This window comes from Capronia coronata, assembly GCF_000585585.1.
Source record: "Capronia coronata CBS 617.96 chromosome Unknown acBCG-supercont1.2, whole genome shotgun sequence".
In the NCBI taxonomy this organism is placed as follows: Eukaryota; Fungi; Ascomycota; class Eurotiomycetes; order Chaetothyriales; family Herpotrichiellaceae; genus Capronia; species Capronia coronata.
In genome coordinates, this window is record NW_006912894.1 from 2,923,927 (window position 1) to 2,945,580 (window position 21,654).

At 53.7% G+C, this 21,654-nt stretch overlaps 6 protein-coding genes across 6 annotated transcripts; 2 read left to right on the plus strand and 4 right to left on the minus strand.

The window, feature by feature from the left end:
- Positions 1-874: 874 nt before the first annotated feature.
- On the minus strand, positions 875-2,232 carry A1O1_02722 (uncharacterized protein; the record flags this gene model as incomplete). Its single annotated transcript, XM_007723632.1, has 2 exons — positions 875-1,814; positions 1,958-2,232. The coding sequence occupies 2 exons, from the start codon at positions 2,230-2,232 to the stop codon at positions 875-877; spliced, it is 1,215 nt and encodes a 404-aa protein (XP_007721822.1).
- A 647-nt stretch (positions 2,233-2,879) lies between these two features.
- Positions 2,880-3,626, minus strand: A1O1_02723 (DnaJ like subfamily C member 8; the record flags this gene model as incomplete). Its single annotated transcript, XM_007723633.1, has 3 exons — positions 2,880-3,411; positions 3,469-3,512; positions 3,564-3,626. The coding sequence occupies 3 exons, from the start codon at positions 3,624-3,626 to the stop codon at positions 2,880-2,882; spliced, it is 639 nt and encodes a 212-aa protein (XP_007721823.1).
- Positions 3,627-4,045: 419 nt separating this feature from the next.
- Positions 4,046-6,724, plus strand: A1O1_02724 (uncharacterized protein; the record flags this gene model as incomplete). Its single annotated transcript, XM_007723634.1, has 1 exon — positions 4,046-6,724. One exon carries the CDS (start codon positions 4,046-4,048, stop codon positions 6,722-6,724), a length of 2,679 nt encoding a protein of 892 aa, XP_007721824.1.
- A 1,551-nt stretch (positions 6,725-8,275) lies between these two features.
- A1O1_02725 (uncharacterized protein) lies at positions 8,276-9,522 on the minus strand (the record flags this gene model as incomplete). The annotated part of the gene is made up of 2 exons (XM_007723635.1): positions 8,276-9,025; positions 9,076-9,522. The coding sequence occupies 2 exons, from the start codon at positions 9,520-9,522 to the stop codon at positions 8,276-8,278; spliced, it is 1,197 nt and encodes a 398-aa protein (XP_007721825.1).
- Positions 9,523-14,861: 5,339 nt separating this feature from the next.
- Positions 14,862-17,192, plus strand: A1O1_02726 (uncharacterized protein; the record flags this gene model as incomplete). The annotated part of the gene is made up of 1 exon (XM_007723636.1): positions 14,862-17,192. One exon carries the CDS (start codon positions 14,862-14,864, stop codon positions 17,190-17,192), a length of 2,331 nt encoding a protein of 776 aa, XP_007721826.1.
- Positions 17,193-18,474: 1,282 nt separating this feature from the next.
- Positions 18,475-20,609, minus strand: A1O1_02727 (NADPH-cytochrome P450 reductase; the record flags this gene model as incomplete). The annotated part of the gene is made up of 2 exons (XM_007723637.1): positions 18,475-18,771; positions 18,831-20,609. 2 exons carry the CDS (start codon positions 20,607-20,609, stop codon positions 18,475-18,477), a joined length of 2,076 nt encoding a protein of 691 aa, XP_007721827.1.
- Positions 20,610-21,654: the final 1,045 nt, after the last annotated feature.

The window sequence follows — 21,654 nt, forward strand, 5'->3', positions numbered from 1 at the left end:
GTCGAGAAGAGGATGGAAGCCTCGACGCTGGTTTTCCATGGTTGACATCAAGAAACTCGGCCATCATGAACCTCAGGAACAGGTCTCTGCACATCAGCACAATATGAAAGGAAAAGCGCGCCGCCGGACTCAACAACCTGCTTTCGTCGTCAGATCCTGGAAGCTGGGATGATGTCGGTCGTGCTCTCGTAAGAGAGTAGGATGGATTGAATATTAATGACAGCACGGCGATGGGTGAAACATACAGCGACACCACTTGGAAGGAAGGCTACGCCTGCAACCAGAAAGAACTGCGACCGAGCATCGTCACTCGTAAAGTGTCCTTGCGGTTTGCGGATGCTTCTCATGCGAAAGAGAGATGGAGATGCGTCTGTCTGTGAATACACTATATCCGCCGATCACCGACCCTGACGGGACACGGGTCAGGTCTATATTTATGTATAATATTCGGCCTAGATATGCCAGTACAATATACAGATGCAGGTGCAGATGCCCATGCGAGTCCGAATGTCCATGGTCGACTTGAACTGTAGTGTGAACTGTAGTGTCCCACCAGCTGTTGACTTCAGTGTGGCTTCTTTTCTTTCCAAGGTAGCTGTGGCAGCCTCTCATATGATGATGATCGTCAGAGCACATCTCTTCGGGCCCCTTGTGGCAGCAGCTGTCTGCGGACCTTTGCCTTTTGGAATGGAAAGGATTGGATTGGACTATGGAACAAGAAGTGTACACTCAATCGCTTTCCCCTTCCCGCTCGAATCCATCCTGTACAAGGTCTACCTTTTTTTTTCTTATCTTCTTCTCCCTTTTCAATTCGTTCATTCGTTTCATCCAATCCATTCCATTCCATTCCAGCACTCTCTTTTGTCCAGTCGGGCTACTCTCTCCCCAACCTCTCTCCCTCATCTTCCGTCATCTCGTAGGCCGGCCTGTAACGCTCGACGCCATTTTCGTCCATGTACTTCAACTTCGGGTTCTTCAAGGTATCATTGATGCCTCCCAGACTGGTATACCCCTCATCATACATGGGACAGTACCTCAGCGGCCCGCCGGAGATGGGGTCGCGCAGGTGCGGCGAGCGCAGAAAACACCAGATCTCCGACAGGTGCCAGTCGATGATGGGGTGGACGCGCATGAAGGCCGGCCAGTTGTGGTCTGTCGGGTCGAAGTGCGTGAGATGGCTGCCGTGCGGGTCGGTGCGGCGGGTGCCCACGAAGATGGCTTTCACGGAGGGGTGCGCCGCGAGATATAATGCGAAGGCGTCGCGGAAGGATATGATGGGTTTGGATGTCGTCGTCGTTGTTTCGTTGGTTGTGGTGGTGGTTGTGGTGGTCGTGACGTTGCTATCGATGTTGGTGATGTTGATGCTGCTGTCAATACCGTTGTCAATTTCTTTGAGAGGAGGCGGAAACGGAAACGGAAACGGGTGCGTCAAGGGCGGATTGGAATGCGAGTGCTCTCGTGGTCGCGGGCCGGGGTTCGTCGAAATGTGCGTCAGGTCCAAGTGGTATAGTTTGGACGAATACTCCACGAACTCGGTGACCGCGGGGAACGGGTCGGGCGGTTTGGCGTAGATGGCGGGAATGGAGGTAGGTATCGATGAAGAATGCCGTGAGGTTGTTTGTGTTTGTGTTTCTGTTTGTGTGTCTTGTTCTGTTTTTGTTTCTGGTTCTGGTTCTGGTTCTGGTTCTCGGTCTAGGTTGCCTTTCCGTCGGTTCGTCGGTTGTGTGAAATGCGTATGCAGCACGGCCAGGTACATGATGAGCAAGACCAGACAGTCTTTCCCGCCATTATAGGATATGGACAGTGTTCCGTATCTGTGCCGCAGTAGAAAACCAAGTTAGTGTCATGCCATCTAGGAGATATGTCATTGCACCCTGCGGTCATTCATCCATCCATGCATGCATGCCCCTCTGGCAAAACAGGGTCTGTTTCAACGTTTAACTTGGAATGCGCTCACTTGTAGTCTTGCAGGGCCTTGACTATCACCTCGAGAGCGATCTTTGTCTGTGCTTGCGTCCGCTTCGTCACTTCGTCGGGCGGAGGAGAGGTCAGGAAGGCGTTCACCTGAGCGTGGAGCAGGGCGCAGATATCTTGTAGCGAGGACGGGGACAAGCTGGAGGAGTCGTTGTTTGATTTTGATATGCCAGTGGACGATACATCTGCTTCTCCATGACCGGTCGTGCGAGTGCCGTTGGTCATGGGGGCGTTGGGCGGCAGCGATGTAGCGTTCATGGCGAATACATGGGGTAGAAAGTACTCGAGGGCGGAGAACAGGTCAACGTCAACGTCAAATGCGACAGGTAGGTAGGTATGTATGTACACAGAGGTCGACGAAGCTCGAAGCTCGAGTTGGTGAGTTAGTAGTGAGTGAGTGAGTCTGGCTGCTGCGCTACAGAAACTGATTGAGATTCATTCGCAGACTTGAGTGTGGGGAAGTTCTGTTCAACAGCCGACAGACTCTCCAAGTAACTCCTCGGGTCGCCAACCGAAACAGCTGGAACATTTCCCATACAGTCCCCAAGACGATGTGGCATGTCACAGTTCTTGTGAAGGGTGGGAGAAAGAGTGCAGGCCGGCCATGCGTCTGCAGTGGCATCCTATAGCCAGGAGATGGGGATGCGACGAGAGGACAAACACCCAGCGCTGATACTCATCAACCCAACCCTTAGACACCTATGAGACTCTATCATACTGCGCTCCATCAAGACGACTCGAAGAGTCTCATCATCATAGCACATGAGAGGACGGAAGTCGAAGGAGAACGAAGACGAAAGCATCTTCGGCTCTTAGTCCTCCGACCACAACCTGGAGGGAGCCTTGAAGAAAGACGCTGCCATCAACGACCCAAACCCTCCCAGGAGGCAGAGGCAGCATATCAATCATCCTAGCACTTTCATCTTCTTTTTCTTCTTCTGCTCTTCCCCCTTCTTGACGCCTTTCTGGAAATCCCGCCAACTGCCTATGCGCTCGTCTCGGGTGTCTTCCCACTTCTTCTCATGCTCTCGTTTTCGTTTCCTCTCTTCAATCTCCGCCTCCTCTTTGGCCTGTTCTCGACCCTCCTCTTGCATCTTGGCCTTCATCTGTCTCCTCCTCCGCGCCTCCGCTTCAACCAGAACCTCGACCGTTTTCCGTCTCCATTCCTGCTTGAACTCTTCGGTCTTCAACTCGTCCGAGTCGACGGTATATTTGTGCTCGCGCATGAGCAGATGTCTGGCATCGGCGATGCATTCATCAAGATGTTGACGCTGTTTCTCATCAAGCAGTGCCACCTGTGCTTTCTTCAGACGGTCGAATGCCTCAGGCGCTTGTGGATTTTTGGTTTTGTCCGGATGGATTAGTAGTGACTTCTTTCGATAGACGACTTTGATGTCTGAGTCAGGTACGCCGGGTTGGAGATCTAGCACCGCGTAGCTACAAAGAAGTCAGTCAGCTGTAGATCAGAGTTGGTCTGGAACAGGTGATACCTACGCATCAAGTCTAAAGGCTTTCAGGATTCGGTCGATTTCAGCATCCTGGACGGTTCATCAGCAAATCCCAAAACCAACAACACGTAGCCGGCGAACCTTGTCATATTCCTTGGCTTCTCTTTCAAGCACGTCAAGAGCATCGGACTCATCATTAGCCATGGTGGGCTGGTAGTTTATAGCTTACCAACGACTAGTCAGGCTGCGGTTCGAGAAGTGATCTCGGTGATCTCAGTGGTCTCGCTGGTTGGGGATAATTGCCAGCAAATTTAAAGTCAACTAGAAGAACAGCTGCCTTCCAAAGCGATGCAAGATGCAGGATTGACGGGATCAGGCTGAATGGACTTGAAGTGGAAGCAGCAAAGAGCGATGCGTCAGTGGTTGTTTCAAGTCGAACATGCGCATCTGCGGCCGGCGACATGCGCATCTCTCTCTCTCTCTCTCTAATGTTCTTATCGATAAGCTGCTCGCAGTCACGGGATCAAAGATTTTTTGGAACTTTCTCAGTCTGTAACGAATGTTTCGACCTGAATTCGACAAACAACGACACCGTCCACCCACGGTTCTACTTTACACACAGAATGGCGCCACCAGGCCGCCACAAAGGAGGTCAAGGACCGAAGAAGTCCTTCCAAAGACCTCGGATTCTCAAACGAAAAAGAGAGGAGGAAGACCTGGACGCCTTGTCGAAGCGGGTGGCCGACCTCGATCCCAAGTCTTCGACACCGCCGGAACTCTTCACCGACTTACCACTGTCCGCAGCCACCCAAGACGGTCTGGACGCATCCCACTTCAAAACCCTGACGACCATCCAAAGTCGAACGATCCCGTTGGCTCTACAAGGCTCAGACATCCTCGGCGCGGCAAAGACTGGGTCCGGCAAGACTCTTGCCTTTCTAGTACCCGTGCTTGAAAATCTATATCGCAAGAGATGGACAGGATACGATGGCTTGGGGGCACTTATACTCTCGCCGACTCGTGAATTGGCGATCCAGATCTTCGAGGTCCTGCGCAAAGTTGGGCGGAACCATACATTCTCGGCCGGCCTGGTGATCGGAGGCAAGAGTTTACAAGAAGAACGAGATCGACTGGGCCGGATGAATATTCTGGTGGCCACTCCTGGAAGGATGCTGCAACATATGGATCAGACGGCCGAACTTGACATCGGCAACCTCCAAATGCTGGTACTGGACGAGGCCGACCGGATCATGGACATGGGGTTCCAGGCCACGATTGACGCTCTCATTGACCATCTGCCCCGAGAGAGACAGACCTTGATGTTCAGTGCAACCCAGACCAAGAGAGTTTCTGACCTGGCGAGGCTGAGTCTGACTGAGCCCGAATTTGTCTCGGTTCACGAAGGAGCCGAGAGCGCCACCCCGTCGACCCTGCAGCAGAACTATATCGTGACACCTCTACCCGACAAACTCGACGTGTTATGGTCATTCATTCGCGCCAACGTCAAGAAGAAGATCTTGGTCTTTCTGAGCAGTGGCAAGCAAGTGCGTTTCGTGTACGAGGCTTTTCGTCATCTGCAGCCTGGTGTCCCACTGCTTCACCTTCACGGGCGACAGAAACAAACTGCCAGGCTCGACATTACCACGAAATTTTCAAACAGCAAACACGCCTGTCTATTCTCGACGGATGTGGCTGCACGAGGCTTGGATTTTCCTTCGGTGGACTGGGTCGTCCAGGTTGATTGTCCTGAGGACGCGGACACATATATTCACCGCGTGGGCCGAACGGCGCGGTACGAGCGTGATGGACGGGCGGTGATGTTCGTGGATCCCAGCGAAGAAGAGGGCATGATGAAAGCACTGGAGAAGAAGAAAGTCACCGTAGAGAAGATCAACGTGCGGGAGAAGAAGATGCAGCAGACCATCCGCACCCAGTTGCAGAACATGTGCTTCAAGGACCCCGAACTCAAGTATCTAGGCCAGAAAGCGTTTGTCAGCTACGTGCGGAGTGTGCACGTGCAGAAGGACAAGGAGACGTTCAACCTGAAGAAACTAGACCTGGAGGCATTCGCGGCCAGCCTGGGTCTTCCTGGCGCGCCGAGAGTCAAATTCGTCAAGGGTGAGGATGCAAAGGCCAGGAAGAACGCGCCGCGACAACTGCTTGCCGCTCTTGCAGGCGATAGCAGTGACGACAACGGTGAAGATGGGGACAAAACCAACCGCAAGCAACAGAAAGAAGTCCGGACGAAGTACGACCGCATGTTCGAGCGGCGCAACCAAGACGTCCTCTCAGAGCACTACACTAAGCTGATTGAAGATGACGAAGACCCGCAACCGAATGGTGCTGGTGCCGGAGTTGAGGAAGACAACGACCTGGACTTTTTGTCAGTCAAGCGCCGCTTCGACGCCGGAGACTCGGCTCTCGACCACCAGGGTGCGAGATTGCGACAAGCGTCTCCCGATGCTGAGTCTGGATCTGAGTCTGGGTCTGGCTCACGGTCACGCTCTGGTTCGGACACTGGATCTGACAACGAAACGAAGGACAAAGCCAAGAGCGACTCCTCATCAAGACGTCGTCGCTCGTCAAGCCACCACCATAACAAAGAAGAAGAAGGAGCAAAAGTAAAGACTCTCCGTCTCACAGACAACCCCGAAGCCGAACCTTTAGTGATCGACTCGCACCGCCGCGAAAAACTGCTCAAGTCGCGCAAGAAACTGCTCAAGTTCAAAGGCCGCGCCACGCACCTCACGTTCGACAGCGACTCGGACACACCTAAGGACCGCAAAGCCTACCAGGACGAAAGCACATTCGGCCCTGACGCCGCCGAGGCCGAGAAACAGGCGTTCCTGGAGCGTGAACGCGAACGCGCCAGGGAGATGGATGAAGTCGACAAGGAGATTGCGCGGGCCAAGAGGCGCGAGAAGAAGGAGAAGAGGAAAGAGCGTGAACGGCGGGAATTGGAGCAGCAGCAACAGCAGCATGAAGCTGACGGTGAGGACGACGCGGCCACCGGCGGTCACGATACAAAGCTTGTCCCGTATGAAGAGGACGTGGACAAAGCGCACGGTGTGGATCTCGAGACAGACACGACCGAACCCAGGCCGAAACGACAGAGGAAATGGTTCGAGGATGCCTCATCCTCGGACGATGAACCAGACCAGCACAAGGTCGATGGCGTCAGGAATAAGAACAAGAAGATCAAGATCAGACACGGCCGTCGCGGGGACGATGCAGCAGCTGAAGCACCTCAGACCCTCGAGGACCTTGAAGCCCTAGCATCAGGTCTACTTGCTACAGGTTGATGATGTGAGGTACCTCAGTACTGGGACCGACAAGACCTGTACGATTGTATAAGACTACTACTACTGAAGATACAGTGGTATTACAGAGTAGAAGTAGGCATATCCATATCCATATATATATATCCTGGATATATACCTACCTACCTATATACCCCTATCCACAATACTCTCGATTATCTATCTCCATTCTTGAAATGTGACCTGGAGTGCAACCGGTCTATTTTTCTTTCTTCTTGAAATATGACCTGAAAAGCAACCGGTCTATTTTTTCCCCGTCTTGTTCGCCTGCCCTGTTTCTACCTCCCTTTCCCTTGAGGTACTCCGTGCTTTTTCTTCCGAGCTGAAGCCTCTACCAGTCATCCGGATCCTCCACCATACACCGCTTGATATAAATTCCAACCTCACGGCATCCGGACTATACTTCACGTGCGTGCAGCATGCGTATCGCAGGAATGTATATGGGAGTGTATATGATTAGATATATGGGAGTATATATGAATAGATATCTGAATAGATATATGGGAGTGTACATGGATGTGTTTACGAGAAAAAGCCAGGCTTAGGAAAGGCTCGAGACTCGAGACTCGGGACAGCTTTTTCGTCTTGTTCTTGTTCTTGTTCTGTTCCCAAAATAACCATCATGTTCATTCAGGGAGAAACATCGGCCTGAAAGCCTCATTACGTGTCGTGTCCTCATAACACCTGTCACTTGTGCTCTTGTCTGCCTTTCGGAATTCTTTAGAAAGACAGTCAGTCAGTCAGTCAAACAGACAGACAGACAGACAGAGAGCCGCGAAAAGGAAACAAGTTCAAACCAGTGTTTCATTCAAGTCTGAAATTCTATACGAAGGCCATCCATCCTTGGACTCGATCAACACTTGGTATACCTCCCTTTCGCAAAGACCAACGACCCATACCATAAGTCTGCCTGTCCAGAGGGAAGCCGGGCCTGATCCCTTCCCACCGGCTACATTATCCCTCTTCGCAATACTGCGCTTGAACCCAGGTTGTGCTGTGGACCATTTCGTGAATTTCATCCGTAAGTTGTTCAAACTTAATAAAAAGAAAAAGGGGTGATGCTGGTGCATGGTTTTTCCCAACGCTCAAGGCCTTGCAAAGATGCAAATATGTGCAAAGAGAAGCATTTCAGGGGTCCGTGAGAACTGAGAACTGGAATATCGGGACCAAGAGACTTCCCTGTTGTTCCACCTTCTCGTTCAGCCAGGAAACATGACTGCTGAATGTGCCGGCTGAACCACCAATTGCATCCTGTTCGATCATCAAACTCGGCCCGCGCCCGTCAAGTATTAATGCCTTCCCTGACAATCACCCCTCTTGCGTCCAGCGCAAGAGTTCTTTTTGTATTAGACGTCACTATGTTGTACATCATATAAGAATGAAAAGGTTGCCGTTATCCCAAACCCCGGAGAGGCCACTCGTCGTTGCTAGTCGTTAACAATGCCCGGGTGTGTCATCAGAATGCACATTATCGAGTGTCCAGGACGAATCCTGGGAAACCAGAGTATATCGTTTTCGTCGCTTTGCTTTGCTTTAATCATGTCGCGGCCCCAGTATCCCTTGTATGTCCATCTTTGGTCGTTTGGGGTCAGGTTCTTGTGTTCCGTCGCCTCGCCGCTCCAGCTCCTGACGAGGGGATGGTTGGACAGGTTGACGGGGTTGCTGTTGCTGGGTGATTGCGGGATCGATTGCGGCAGGAGGTGCTGGTCGAATCGGTGGAAGTTGAAGACTCGCTGGACCTTGCATGGGCGGTAAGGACCCGCCGGGAATCGGCGCTGATCCAGGCTGGCGCGGAAAGATAGGGTTGGAGTACGTCACATGAGACGGAGGGCCCATCTGTCTCGGAGGAGGTGGGTAGTTGTAGCCGGTAGAATACGAGGCGACTGATCTAAGCGAGGATTCGGACTGTTGAGGACTAAAGGGTGGCCGCGACGGTCCAGGAACCGGAGTAGGGCCAGACGGATACGGTCGCGAAGGAGGAATAAACGTTCCCAGAGCGATGGCTGGGCTCGGCGAAATGGATGGTTGGGCATACATCGACTGGAACGGCGGCCCTCTCAAAGGTGGTCGAGAAGGGTCATAGGCTTGAAGGGGCCTAAAACTTCGTGGACCACCCCCAGCGGGAAAGGAAGCCAGGCCTGACCCAGGCATCCTCCTCATAGGGTCTCCCAGTGATCCGGCGACGGGGCTCATGGTCGATTCGAACGCGCGCCTCGCAGAAGGGTCCTCAGGTTTCAGAGGAGGTCGCCCCCGTTTCTTATGCTCGACGTCGACACATGTTTCCTGAAGATGTCAGTCCACCCTTGCCAGTTTCATGTGGGCCAAATACCTACCTCTTTTCCGCTGGCGATGCATCGCCGACAAGGCCGATTGTTATCACATCTCAAGTGCTTCTTTTTACAATTGATACAGGCCGATGCCACGTGTGCCTTGGGCTTTCGTGCGGACCGGGGCGAGATAGATGCCAGCGCATACCGAGGGTCGGGTCCGCTGATCGAGGCGGTGGGTAGACTTGACGAGGATTGATACGAGGCTTGTGGCGCATATGCGAGCGCATAAGGACCAGGCTGGACAGGGAACTCTGCGATGGTCGCCCCAACTCTTGACTGTGCGCCTAATCTTGGGGCAGTATGTTCCAGGGGAGTTACAGGTGATGTGACGGCGGAAGCGGAGGCGGAGGCGGATGCGGTCGTCACAGGGGGAGTGTAAGATCGCTTTCTTCGGCGACCTGCAATCTGTGGAGGTTCGATGGGTGGCTCCGGTGGGGGAGAACCGGACATGGGAGGTGTAGGGAGAGAAGCCCCGACGGGCGCGGCGATTGGTTTCGGCAGAGTGAGGTCGAGGGTGAACCTGGAGCTGTCGATGCTCGACCGGTGTTTCTTGAAGGACGAACAGAAGGGAGGGAGATGAGGCGGGCGTGAATGCTGCATCAGGGTTGGTCTCTGTCGACGCGAATACCAGAAACACAATCTCGTAGACCTGTTCGTTCTCAGAGAGACGGGTCGTTTTCCTTCAAGTTCCCCTCCAGACTCGATGGCCACGCCTCAGGCTGCAAGAGGGTGAGGAAGAGAAACGTTCCTCCAGATGTCCGTGCTCGGGTGTTGTCTGGTATGCGCATAACACCCGCACGGTAAGTATCGTGCCTCGACCAGGTACCCGACAGTGCTTCCGACGCTTATTTAGGCGTCCGTGCAGGTGCTTGGGAACATGTCAGTTGATGTACATGGAACCCCAATGAATCAATCGGATGATGGGTACAACATATCGACCCCCGAGTCGTGCTGGATACCTGGACAAGGTGGTTTCCCCTTTTGGCCCCGATTTCAACCACGACCAATATCAACCAAACACAACGACGACGGGATTGAGGCTGAGCCAAAGGCAAAGAAGAAGGCCAAGGTGGAGGAAGAGGGTGGTGACGGCGACGAACAGAAGAATGAAAGACCAAACCCACTGGCGAAGTCTATATCCAGGAACGTCTGACTGAAATGACTGGAAGCTGCCCGTCCAAAGACCAAAGCGACAGCAGGAACGAAGCGAGGCAGCAAGCACAGCAACGAACGATCCGAAGGGCAGGAAGATGGCAATCTATTCGCGAAGGAGCGTCAAAGAACGATGAGTCGTCAGCCAACAAGGACGGTGCGATGTCTGATGTCTGATGTCTGATGTCGGGAAGAAGCTGAAGCAAGAGAACTGGTTTCTTGACACGAGGATTCGATCACTCGGCGCCTTGGATCCGAAGTCATGCTATAGGAAGAGTTGGAGCCAGAGCCACAGGCAAGACGCAAGAGTTGGCCAATCCATGCGATATCCGGACGTTCATCTGTCTGCACAGTGCACAATGCATGCAAGGGCCGTGTGTATGGGGGACGCGTAGATGAACGAGCGAAGCGGGCACCCAGGGCTGCAAAATGCAAGCCCAAATTTCCTCATGTTCGTTCGCGATGGAGAGCGATGATCTGCTCGACATCAAAAGGCAGCATGTTTGGCCCAATAGTTCCGGTCGCCAGCTCCACATCGGTATGGAAGAGCAGAGCCTAGGGATCCATGAAAGAGCTGAGGAGGGCGTGCGGATCGCGTTAGCCTTTACGTCTGACGGACACCTGGCCCTGGCCTCCCGCTGTCCATGGTGACATGCCACTGGGCACGCTCACCTCTCTCACTCACGCTCGACACTCACACCATGTCGCTCACTGGCAGTCCGCAGCAATCGACTGGGCAGCCTGGTGTGGAGGAGAAGAGCTTTCCTTTCGCCGCTTTCGCCAACATGGTTTGCCTTGTGGCGCGGTAGTACCATGATAGTGGATGTCTCGGCAAAGCCTAGCAGCGAGATGGCACCAGCGACGACGACGAACGCCGTAAGAAGATAGTCTTCATCTGCTTCAGGATCAGAATGGACCGGCAGCCAGTGTCCTGGATGCTTCCACCCTCGCCCCGAAGGACCAAGAGTCATCAAGCGAGCGTAACCAGGCATAAGCTTCTATCGTGACGGACCCAATGATGGACCGGGCTGTCAATCCCCAGCGCGGGTCGAGGATGCAGCAATCCCGGCACGTAGATCCCACAGGCCAGCTGAGAGATGCCCAATCATCGCTCGTCGACGCCCTTCTTGCTCACGGCCTAAAGAGTCAAGGTTCTCGCCATTGGCCGGACAGGGCCTCTATTAGGACGGGCGATTGACGAGGCCGACCGTTAAGGACGGACCTGGGATGGATGTCCTATTATTGGCGAAAGCCCGCAAGCAGGGAGAGACATTGGAGAAACAAAGTAGACCAGGACTGCCCCAAACGGGAGAAGACCGACTGGATGGCGTTGGTCCCCTGTCAAACACGATCTTGAAAGCGTCAGGCCTCCTCCGCCGCCGCTGCCTCCTCGCATGAGTGCCAGAGGAAGGGTTTGTCGATGATTCGTCTAGTCCCGAGCAACCCCTTCAAACCGAGCCGAGCCTCTTGGAAGGACTCGAGGAAGAAGGAGAGACATCTCCCAAGCACTTGGGTATGCTAGATTGAAAGTTGTTGTCCTTTCAATCTCCAGGTGTTGGCTGCCGGGCTGCATGGCGATCCAGAAATAGGTCACTCTTGTGCGACCGATGACGAGTTGAGAACCTCCACGGTGGACTCGTTGTTCCACAGATGCTACATTATTGACAGCGACAACTTTGTACGTACGTCTTGCAGGCGTCGGGCGTCGGGCATCGGCCTGCAATACAGAGTAATTGGGCAGGGCGTATCAAGCAAAGTAGCCCGCGGGCACCAAGCGCCCCGCCTGCCCGACGCGTGAACCAGGGTTCGATATGTTGTTTATGATCTTCTTGTCATATCCAATAGTGCGGTCGCAGTTGATGGGACTTTGGATCATGAGTCTCTCGACTTGGGGAGACATTGCTCCTCATCTGATTGAGTCGGAATGTCAATCGTCTGGACGAGACATGCCGACTCCCTGGACGTCGCTTAGACGGTTTGGTCAACAAGTCGCCATTTGTCTTCGTTTGCCATCTGTTGACTTGCAGTGTTTCGCTGACTTTGCCATATACAGGTTACATACCAAGTCCGTTTCTGTCAGCCATGCTAAGGTCCCGGCCTGTCATCCAGGACCCGATGCCCGGCGTGGCCTCCTGTTGGCTTGCTGAATCCACGCTGGTTTCTCGCTTGTTAGTGCATTGATGGAAGGGTAGCATTCCCTTGGTTGGCCTCTGTCAGGGGCACCTTGTTATTCGTCTCTATCGTCAGACGTTATTCCCGGTTCTTCTGAAGTACCTCTGGGTATTTTTGAAGATTGCATCTCCTCATCGGTGGGCAGATACCATTTAGATTTCTAGAACGAGTTCCATAAATAATCTCGAACGACATCTGTCAGGCGAATGGCCGGTCGCGTGCTTGCTCTCTGTTGACGTGGCGGGCCTCCTGTGAAATAAACCTGATCCACCATCTCCGCTGTCTTGGAGGCCGGAGCCCGGAGTACGACCACAGCAGACAAACAAACTTTGGTATTTGGTGGTTCTTCTAAGGCAGAATTGGCCTGGGGCTCGTGGTGGACAAGGGACCGAGTCCAGGGTCAGGGGTCGACCTATGGCGTCCGGAATGTCTACCTCTAGTACCAGCAATCTTGAAAGCTGACAGCCGTCTGATTTGTACGTGTGTACAACATGTCGAATCCGTGGCCAGTAGGCCCAACGTGGAATTGGACGAGCAGATCCTCTTCCATTTCCGTTGACCGCGATCTTATTTGGTTTTCGATAGTGGAAGAAGCGGAGAGGCACCACTGTCCAGCACTATTGAATTTCGTCCAAGGACAGATCGCCGGAGTCTTCCCTTGTGGCGGGTCTCGCTATGCCGGTGACAGACGCCAGAGGGCCGCTGGTGTAGTCTGTCGTAGGACAGACAAGCGAAGGAAGCAGCCCAAAGGGTCGAGCCGCCATTATTCTCCGCGAAAGCAAAAACAACGACAACGACAATTAGAACGTGGTGTTCTCTCAGATCCCCAGGCAGCGCTCAACAGACAAAAAAGATTGGCACTCCCATGGCGCCCTTCCTCTGCATGATCTTGTCTACTTCTTTCGCCGTGATCTGATGGCGATGAAACATGGCGAATGATCAGATCTTCCTGGCCTGGATTTGGACATCTTCAAATCTCGTCACCCCACCGCCGCTCGCGTCGCGGATCATCAGCCACAGCAAGCCATCAGGAGCTTGTAGGTGCCAGCCGGATGGATGAATGTGGCACAGGCACAGGCACAACAGCGTATTGGCGACACTATCTTTTCTCTAGTTGACGCGGCTTCAAGCCACAAGCCACGAACCCAGGCGAGCCATTGGGGCAGCAGTCGCGCGGGAGCCCTGTTCAGCTGACAGCCAAGTGTATTTGATCCTCTCTTGGGCGTCTTGTCTCTTTCAACTAGCCAACATCTGAGGCTGCAGTCTGAAATGAGCCGGCCGAGATATTTCTGAATAGGGTCATTCAGATTGCCACGTTCCACAGGGGCCCCAGGACGTGGAAAAGGGCAGTCAAATGTCAAAGGCCAGCAGCTCAAACCGGATTTGTATCTAGGCTCGTCAAAGGCGCCAAGGTTTACGAAGATGTCGATACGGCTCGACGAGGGTAGTACGATGGTATACAAACTCCCCTTTATAGTATAACGTCCGAGGAGGCGCTTCAGGACCATAGAGAAGTCCTCTATCCTATTTGGCCAGTCATCTTCGTCCCAACGGAAGCTTAAAAAGCAGCAGCATACTCCCGTAGTTGGGATACCAACCAGCAATTTTCCAGTCAATCCTCGATACTCGAAAATCTTGCCCTGCATGGTATCCCCTTGCGCCGTGTCGACGATGATGTTCTTTCGCTGCACATCCGAGTGGCAAAAGGTAGGTGAACGATCGTCAGATACCAGGTCAAGGACCATCCCGCGTCCCTGATCAAAGGGGGGGGGGGGGACAACTTTGCACTCTATCGGAACCTCGGGGTATGGGCCGTGGGTAGACATTCGCATTCATTGACAAAACCATCGCAGCGGTCGGGTTGGACATGAGGTGGATGTGATTGTAGGTTGCGGGAGAGCTTGGTGAGAATCAGACAAGATCCAAGTTGATGAGGCGGTACTGCAACAGATTGCGGTTTACGTTGACGGAGGAGGACCACGTCAATAGAATGTTGTCTGGGAGGTACTCCAGAGTAGTAGTGAGTACCTTAGTAGTCGCCGTTATACTGAAGTTCAAGTTGCCCAGCTTCAAGTTGTGAATGACGAACAACTGCAGCGCAGTCAATGGTCACGTGCAGCTTAAGGACAAACCGCTTCAACCTCTCAAACCTTAACCTCATCTCACCTTCACCTTCTTCACCATCACCATCAACCCCTTTACCTTCAGTTCCATCTGATGATGCTCACTCGCTCTGCTACCTGTATCCCCCTGATGGTTATGTGACTGTCCCTCGCCTGCAACATATTTGTCCTGTCCTGTGGCTTCAGCTCCGCAATACCTAGGAATTGACACTGCTTCATTACCGAGCCACAAGCCGCATGCTTGGTACCCGATGTGCTTATCGTGGTCCAGCTGCGTCCTCCGCTACTCGTGAAACACCCTCAGAGCTCTAGAGCTTGCATTCTTTGACTTCTTGTTGCACGATGGCCTCTCAGCCTCCTCCCGCGGAAGATCCGCTCGTTGCCGCTTTACCCCCTGCTACAGACTATATGACCTACTTGACCATGCTCGAGTACCAGCTAACCCCGCAAAACCTTCCTACGTTAACCAGACTGCTCAGCGAAGACGACGGTACGTTGGTACAGGAGATTGGATGGGACCTGTTGAGGCTTCTGCTTCCATTGCTGAACCACAACCCGGATGAAGCCAACCGCTGCTTGGAAGTGATTGCTCGAAGAGGCAACCCTCGAGAGGTAGTGGTCCGTGTAGCCGAGGAGCTTGAAAGACTGGGCGAGGAAGTGGAAGGGCTGAGTGAAGATGGTGACGGGTCTGACCAGGGAGCGGCTGACGATGAGCTGCCCACATTTGCAGGCGAAGCACCCCGTATTCATTTGGGCCCTATGGCACTCCAAGGTATGCCCGAGGCCAGAGAGCCAGCGGAACAGGCTTCTGCCCAACACGAAGACGCCCTAGAAACTGCAAAGCCGACGGCTTCGTCAGGCCCATTGAAGTTGCAGGCATTGCTTAACATGCTCAGCATCCTTCACCCTAGGATCAAGACACAATATCCAAGCAGATTTCTCGCAACGTCACTGCCTGCAGCATTGGGGGCCTACCGGAAACTCCCCATCTCTATAGCAACAACGTCCTCTTTTCTGACCATGTTACAAACGCTTGCTGGCAAGGGACGTCCGGCCCTCCCTCCACGAGACGGCAGTTCTGGCAGGACCACGTCAGCTTCATTGCCAGATCCGGAAGCCAGGGCGGAAGAGGAAGATACAGGCAACAATACGGCCTCACCAGAAGACATGGCTATCACATCTCGACTCCTTGACGCCGTCCTGCTTGAGGTCCTGGACGAATATCTATCGTCTCTCTCATCACATGAGTACCCGTCCATGTCCTGGACCGCTCGCTTACGAGAGAAGCTCGAGCCACAACGAGTACTTCCAAGGCGAGCTACTGAGACCCAGCTCTGGCAAGAAACTGAAGAGTTGAAGGAGCGAGACGCATTGGTAGCGAGATTCGGCGCGCTCAGCAAGGAAATGAACATTCATACTGCGACCGAGATCAAAAAACTCCTGTACGAAGACGATGAGGGGACCGAAGTTTCGTCAGCGGAACAAGAACCTTCAGAGTACCCGACTTCGCCATCCCAAATCCCGTTCCCCAGGGCGGGAGTGATTTTCTTGTACGCGTTCGAGTCCTACGTCGACGTCGACTCCCTGCCACCTCTCCTCACCACCACCGAGCTGACCAAACTGATTGCACATTCGTTCCCGCTCTCAGCCACGCCCTCGATTGGCTCTCCCGCATTGCAGGATTCGCTGCTCTCACTACTCTACCGCCGCATCCTGTCGCCTTCAGCCACGGAAGCGCCACCATCACCGGCCAAATTTCTGCTGCTGATAAGCACACTGACCCAACTTTTCACCATCACGCCGTGGCCCGCCCTGCGTGACGCTGCCCATTACATTGCTACCAAGCTTTTACACGCCTACCCTGATCCTAAGGTCCGCCTGGAAGTCATTGTCCAAACGTTGCGAGGCAGCACGCTGAGCACCAACTGGGCAGAGATCGAAGACGACCTCGACCCCGAGCCAGAACCCGGCATAGATGAGGAGACTGGGCTCACACGCAGCACGTCAGCACTTCAGCCGCATCCAATCCCCCTGGCACCACCCCAGCAGATGGGTGCCTTGAAGGCAGTCGGTGTGGATTGGCTGAAGGATGAGTTCGCGATATGGTTTCGTCCGAAGGGTGCCGAGAGCGGTCAATCCCAAATTGAACAGCCTCTTGCGCGAACAGATGGCCTTGACCCTGCCATCCTCATGAACAGCAATGTGGCTTCGGAGACAGCCGGGGAGAAGGACATCGATACATCGCCACTGCTCGATCTGCTGTTTCCGCCAGGACTGCCCACGCTTCCACCCCGGACGACCACAACCGACCAACCAGTCGATACTGACTCCGACGGCTCGGAGACTCTGTTGTCGTTCCTTCTAGACATTCCTTACTACATTGCGACGCTCAACCTGCTCTGCGTCCTCCTTCCACATCTGCCTCCGCCATCGGCTCCGTCAAGCGGCACGACCGATCCGAGAGCCCGATTATCTGCCCACGTCGATTCACTAAAGACGTCATCGCAATTCCTCTTGACGCTGCTCCAGCATGCTACTACTGCGTCGGGTGCAGCCGAGAGCGAGGGTGAGGGTGAGGATATTCTCGCAGAAAGCCGCGCCGACATCTACGCCTTCGAAGACGCTTGTGCCCGTGCCACCGCGGCTCTGGAGCTCGTTGCAAAATCTACATAGTTTGACGACATCCAGGCAGCCTCGCCATCGGTCTCGCCACTAGTTGACTGACAAGGTCAACTCGTATCCTTGATTTCTTGTTACCTGGGTTGAGGCGTCTTGTCGGAAAGGCCCTGGTCCCTGCTGGGACGGACCGGGTGAAGGTGAACTGTGTCACTGCCAGCAACCAAAAAGTACAGACCACCCTCCCTGGGAGGGCTCTACAGATGAAATCCCGAAAAGATGAAATACCAAAAACTCACATAGCACGCAACTTGCACTGTTTCAACATGATAGAGGTCCTCGTCGAATGTAGCTTGGATATGTGTGATACTCTGTATATGCCTAGATCCGCTATCGTTCCGCTCTACATGTGCCCTCTTCCTTGTACCTCTTGTGAGCGTCTCTCGCCCCATCGCGCCGAACAAGCCACACTCGTTCACCTCGAACAGACACGGAAACGGAAAATATGACTCTTGCCATTGCCACAACAAATTCCATCCCAATTTGTACTAATCCCATGTCTGCCAGTTCTGCAAGGTCAGCAAGACCATAGCACAATTGGCGTTGTGAGAACGACGAAGGGTAAGACAGGGCACTGTCAATAGGAATGTCCGCGACCTTCGATGCCCCACATCGCATCGGCCTCGGTCCAAGTCACGTCGTAAGCTCCAAACGAACTGAACGCCACGCTCTCGGGAACACAAATACGGTGTACTCCATTGGAACCGACGAATGGAGGCAGAAGACGAAAAGAAATTGGTAGATGTGAGAATGAGTATGTTGATGGCGGCGGCGATGGCGATGGCGATGGCGATGGCAACGTTCGCAAACCAAATCGGCCGATGACTGCCCCCGACCCCACATTGTCTCATCCCGCATCGTAAACCTCCCACTTCTTTTCTGACAGGGAAAAGTTCCGAGAGCTTGCTCGCCCGGGGTCCAAGAGGTCCAAGAAGATGCCCATCATTCGGAGCTGGGAGATTTGATTATGGCGCTTTCGGATAAGGCCCCTCTCCGATGCACGTTCTCCACGTCCGATGATGGTCAAAAGTCTCCACATTCGCTCCTCGCGGCCATTGAATCGATGTAGCCGGCTTCCACGGGACAGAAAACTTGGGGTGCGGAGTTGACTCAGCACACATACTCCGTGGCAGAATGGCCTGGCCTCGAATATCTCTTTGGCGCAGGAAGGAAGCTGGACGTGGCGAAACTGGCCCAGCCTTGCCCAGTCAAAAGTGCGATACCCTGGGGCTCCATTCTCGGACGTGCCATGTGATGACTCGATCATGATAAGGCACCTTTACGACCAGACATCTTCTTGGTACACGCCACTGCTACGCATGCTCTTGACCACCTGCTCGGCCTTCTTCTCGTCGATTCCGCGTTCCGCAGCGATGATCTGTGCGAGAATATCGTTCACCTCTCGAGCCATATGCGAAGCATCACCACACACGTAGAAGTTGGCCTTCTGTTGCAGAAGATCATTGACCAGCTTGGCGTTCTGTTGGATCAGGTGTTGCACGTAGACCTTTCTCGAGGTTTCCCGAGAAAAGGCGTTAAAGACGTGCAGCTTGTCTCCAAGAGCCTTCTTGTACTCCTGCAACAAAGTCAGTCAGAATGAAATCGCAGGATCTGTGGGATAAAGAGTTTACTTACCTCCCACTCATCCTTGTAGAGCCAATCTTCAGTCGGACGTCTGCACCCATAGAAAAGAACGGTTGTTCCCACATCTTCGCCCCGTTTTGCAAGTTCGGCGCGTTCTTGAACGAAACCTCGGAATGGAGCCACTCCAGTGCCAGGCCCAACCATGATGACCGGTTTGCTAGGGTTGGAAGGAAGCTTGAAGTTGGAGTGCCGGACATGGACGGGTACGTGGATTCCGTCGTACTTGTTGCGGGGACCGTTAATGGCATAGGTAAGACCGTGGGGCGAAGGGTCGGGCTCGCCATTTTGTTTCTGCTTCAATGCCAGCAAATAGTTAGTGGTGACACCTTTGACGACGTGACCGGCGCCAGGGATGCGGATGGATTCAACCACGGCGGTGATGGAGACCTTGTTTGGCTGGACGAGAGATGACGATGAAATCGAGTAGTAACGCGGTTGGATCTTGTTGATACCTTCCACCAAACAAGAGAAAGGAACAGCAGACCATGGACCAGGGTGCACGGCAGAGACGGCCTGAGCAATGTTCAACATGTGGGAGGAGACCTTGTCCTTGAAGTAATCCGCATCAGAGCCCAGGCGAACCATTTCCTTCTTAGCCTCCTCGGTGGGGGCGAAGGCAGCCAATGTCGCCAAGAACTGACGAGACACAGGGGCACAGATTTCCATGTGGTAGCGGACAGCAGCGTCGTAAGTTGTAGGAGTGGGAAAAGGAACTTTAGCAGTAGGATCGAGGCCTTTCATGGTGATAACACGGTCACGCTTCTCCGACAGAGCAAAAGTTTTGAGGAATCTATCCACTTCCAAGCCTGCATTGGTCGGCCAGACAGCGATATGGTCGCCGGTGGTGTAAGAGAGGCCGGAACCCGAAATGTCGATTTCCATATGGAGACAGTTGCGATCCTTGACCGTGAACAACTCCCGAGACTCGGCGATGGGGGCGATGAACGGGTTATGAGCGTTGTACGGGCCTTTCTGCATGTTTTCCAGGTGGTTTTTGTTGGGCTCGCCTAGGTAGACGGTGTCACTCTCGGGAGAGAGGTCTTCTCTCTCCTCCACGCTGAAGACGGGTTCGTAGACAGCTTCCCGCTCTTCCAAACCCATGGCTTCGGTGAGAGCAGCCCACATGGGTTCCTTCCAGGATAAAAAGTCTTCTTCCATGGTACCAGCTCCATCGTCTCCCTCACCGGCGGCGCCGATCCTCTGCGCACCGAGCTTGGTCAACTGCTTGTCCAAGTTGCGGACCATGAGGTTGTAGTGCTCGTAGGTGTTGTTACCCAAGCCGAATGCAACATATTTCAGGTTCTTCAATGGCTGATCCTCCTCAGCCTGGGAGAAGGAAGGAGGATCGCCGTTGATGAATTCCCAGAATTCGACGGCATTGTCTGTGGGCTCTCCCTCGCCATAGGTGGCCATGACGAAGAAAGCTACCTTGTCTTCGGGAAAGGTATCAAGTGTGTCAAAGTCGTAGTCCTCGAGGTCGGCAGTCATGGTGCTCAGGCCGAAGCGAGCATGACCTTCCTTGGCCAGACGTGAAGCGTAATCCTCCGCTGTACCAGTTTGGGAGCCATAGAAAATGACACAATTCTTCCCCAGTTCCTCCATCTTCTCGACAATATTACGTGATCCCTTCTTGGAGGCGCTGCCATTGAGGCCGGAGGTGGCATAGGGGTCCTTGGCAACACCCCAGTATGTTCCCTTGGTGAAATAGGCGACACTGCCCAGCAGGAGGAGCACAAGGACGATAACGTCCAGGATATCGACTTGAGCCATGGTGCGCAGATCGGAGCGTGCTCACAGGGTAGGGTGGAATGTACTGATGGAATTCCTCAGGCTGAGTGAGCGACAAGACGCGTCCAAAGATGCAAAAGAAAAAAGATACAAAAGACTGAATCGATTTCAACAGCAACAAGTGAACAGCGCGGAGATTGACGCCGTTTGGGAGGGGTCCGTCTTTATGTGGCCTGATGTGGCCAAGAGAAGAAGCGGTGCTGTGTAGGTAAGGTAGGTAGGCAAAACTTCGGATTCTAGGTGAGCTCGTAGGGGCCAATCTTGTCCGCCGCCTTGCCCGTGGATGAGCCTTGCTATCGGGTTTGAGTTGGTGCTACAGGACAACGAGGAAAGGAATTGCTTATTGATTGTAGAAATAAGGATCGGAAGCTGTCTTCTCAGAATGTCAAGTACGTCAAGGATTATAAGTCGAGAGCCGGCAGGTAAATGTTGTGGACAGCGCAGGCAGTTTCGGCAACTTGAAGAGCAACTGGGAGACGTGGGAGGGGGATGAGCTGTACAAGGGACAGAACGGCGGTATCTCGATCGGGCAGTGGCGGATGGCGGGGATGGCAGCACTGGCAGCCTGCGGCTTCGGAGGTCGGGAGCGGTGCGACGGTCAGTGGTCACACGGCCACGTCCAAGTCCAGGTCCAAGGCCCAGGCGTTGTGACAGCCAGCGTAAGCGCGGCGGCGGCGGCAAGCAAGGGGTTAGGTTAGGTGCCTGTAGGTATAGGTACATGTAGGTAGTGGTAGCCCGTTGAAAGAGAGCGGCCAACGCGACGGGAGTACTCCGCTACTAGGTGGGGGGCGAAAAACTTGAACGTACTGTACCTAAAAAAATAAGGGTCCTAGGTCAGGATGCCTAAAAGGTGCGCACCCGAAGGACCCTAGGACAGACTGCGCACTTCAGATTTGGTAAAGCAATGCGTTGGGGACCACGACGCATGGTTGAGGTGTTCGAGGTTTCTTTTTTCTTCTTCTGCAGTCTGTGGTTGCATATTGTCATTCTGAGTCTGGGGTGAGAAGACAGCCAGCGGCAATATGAC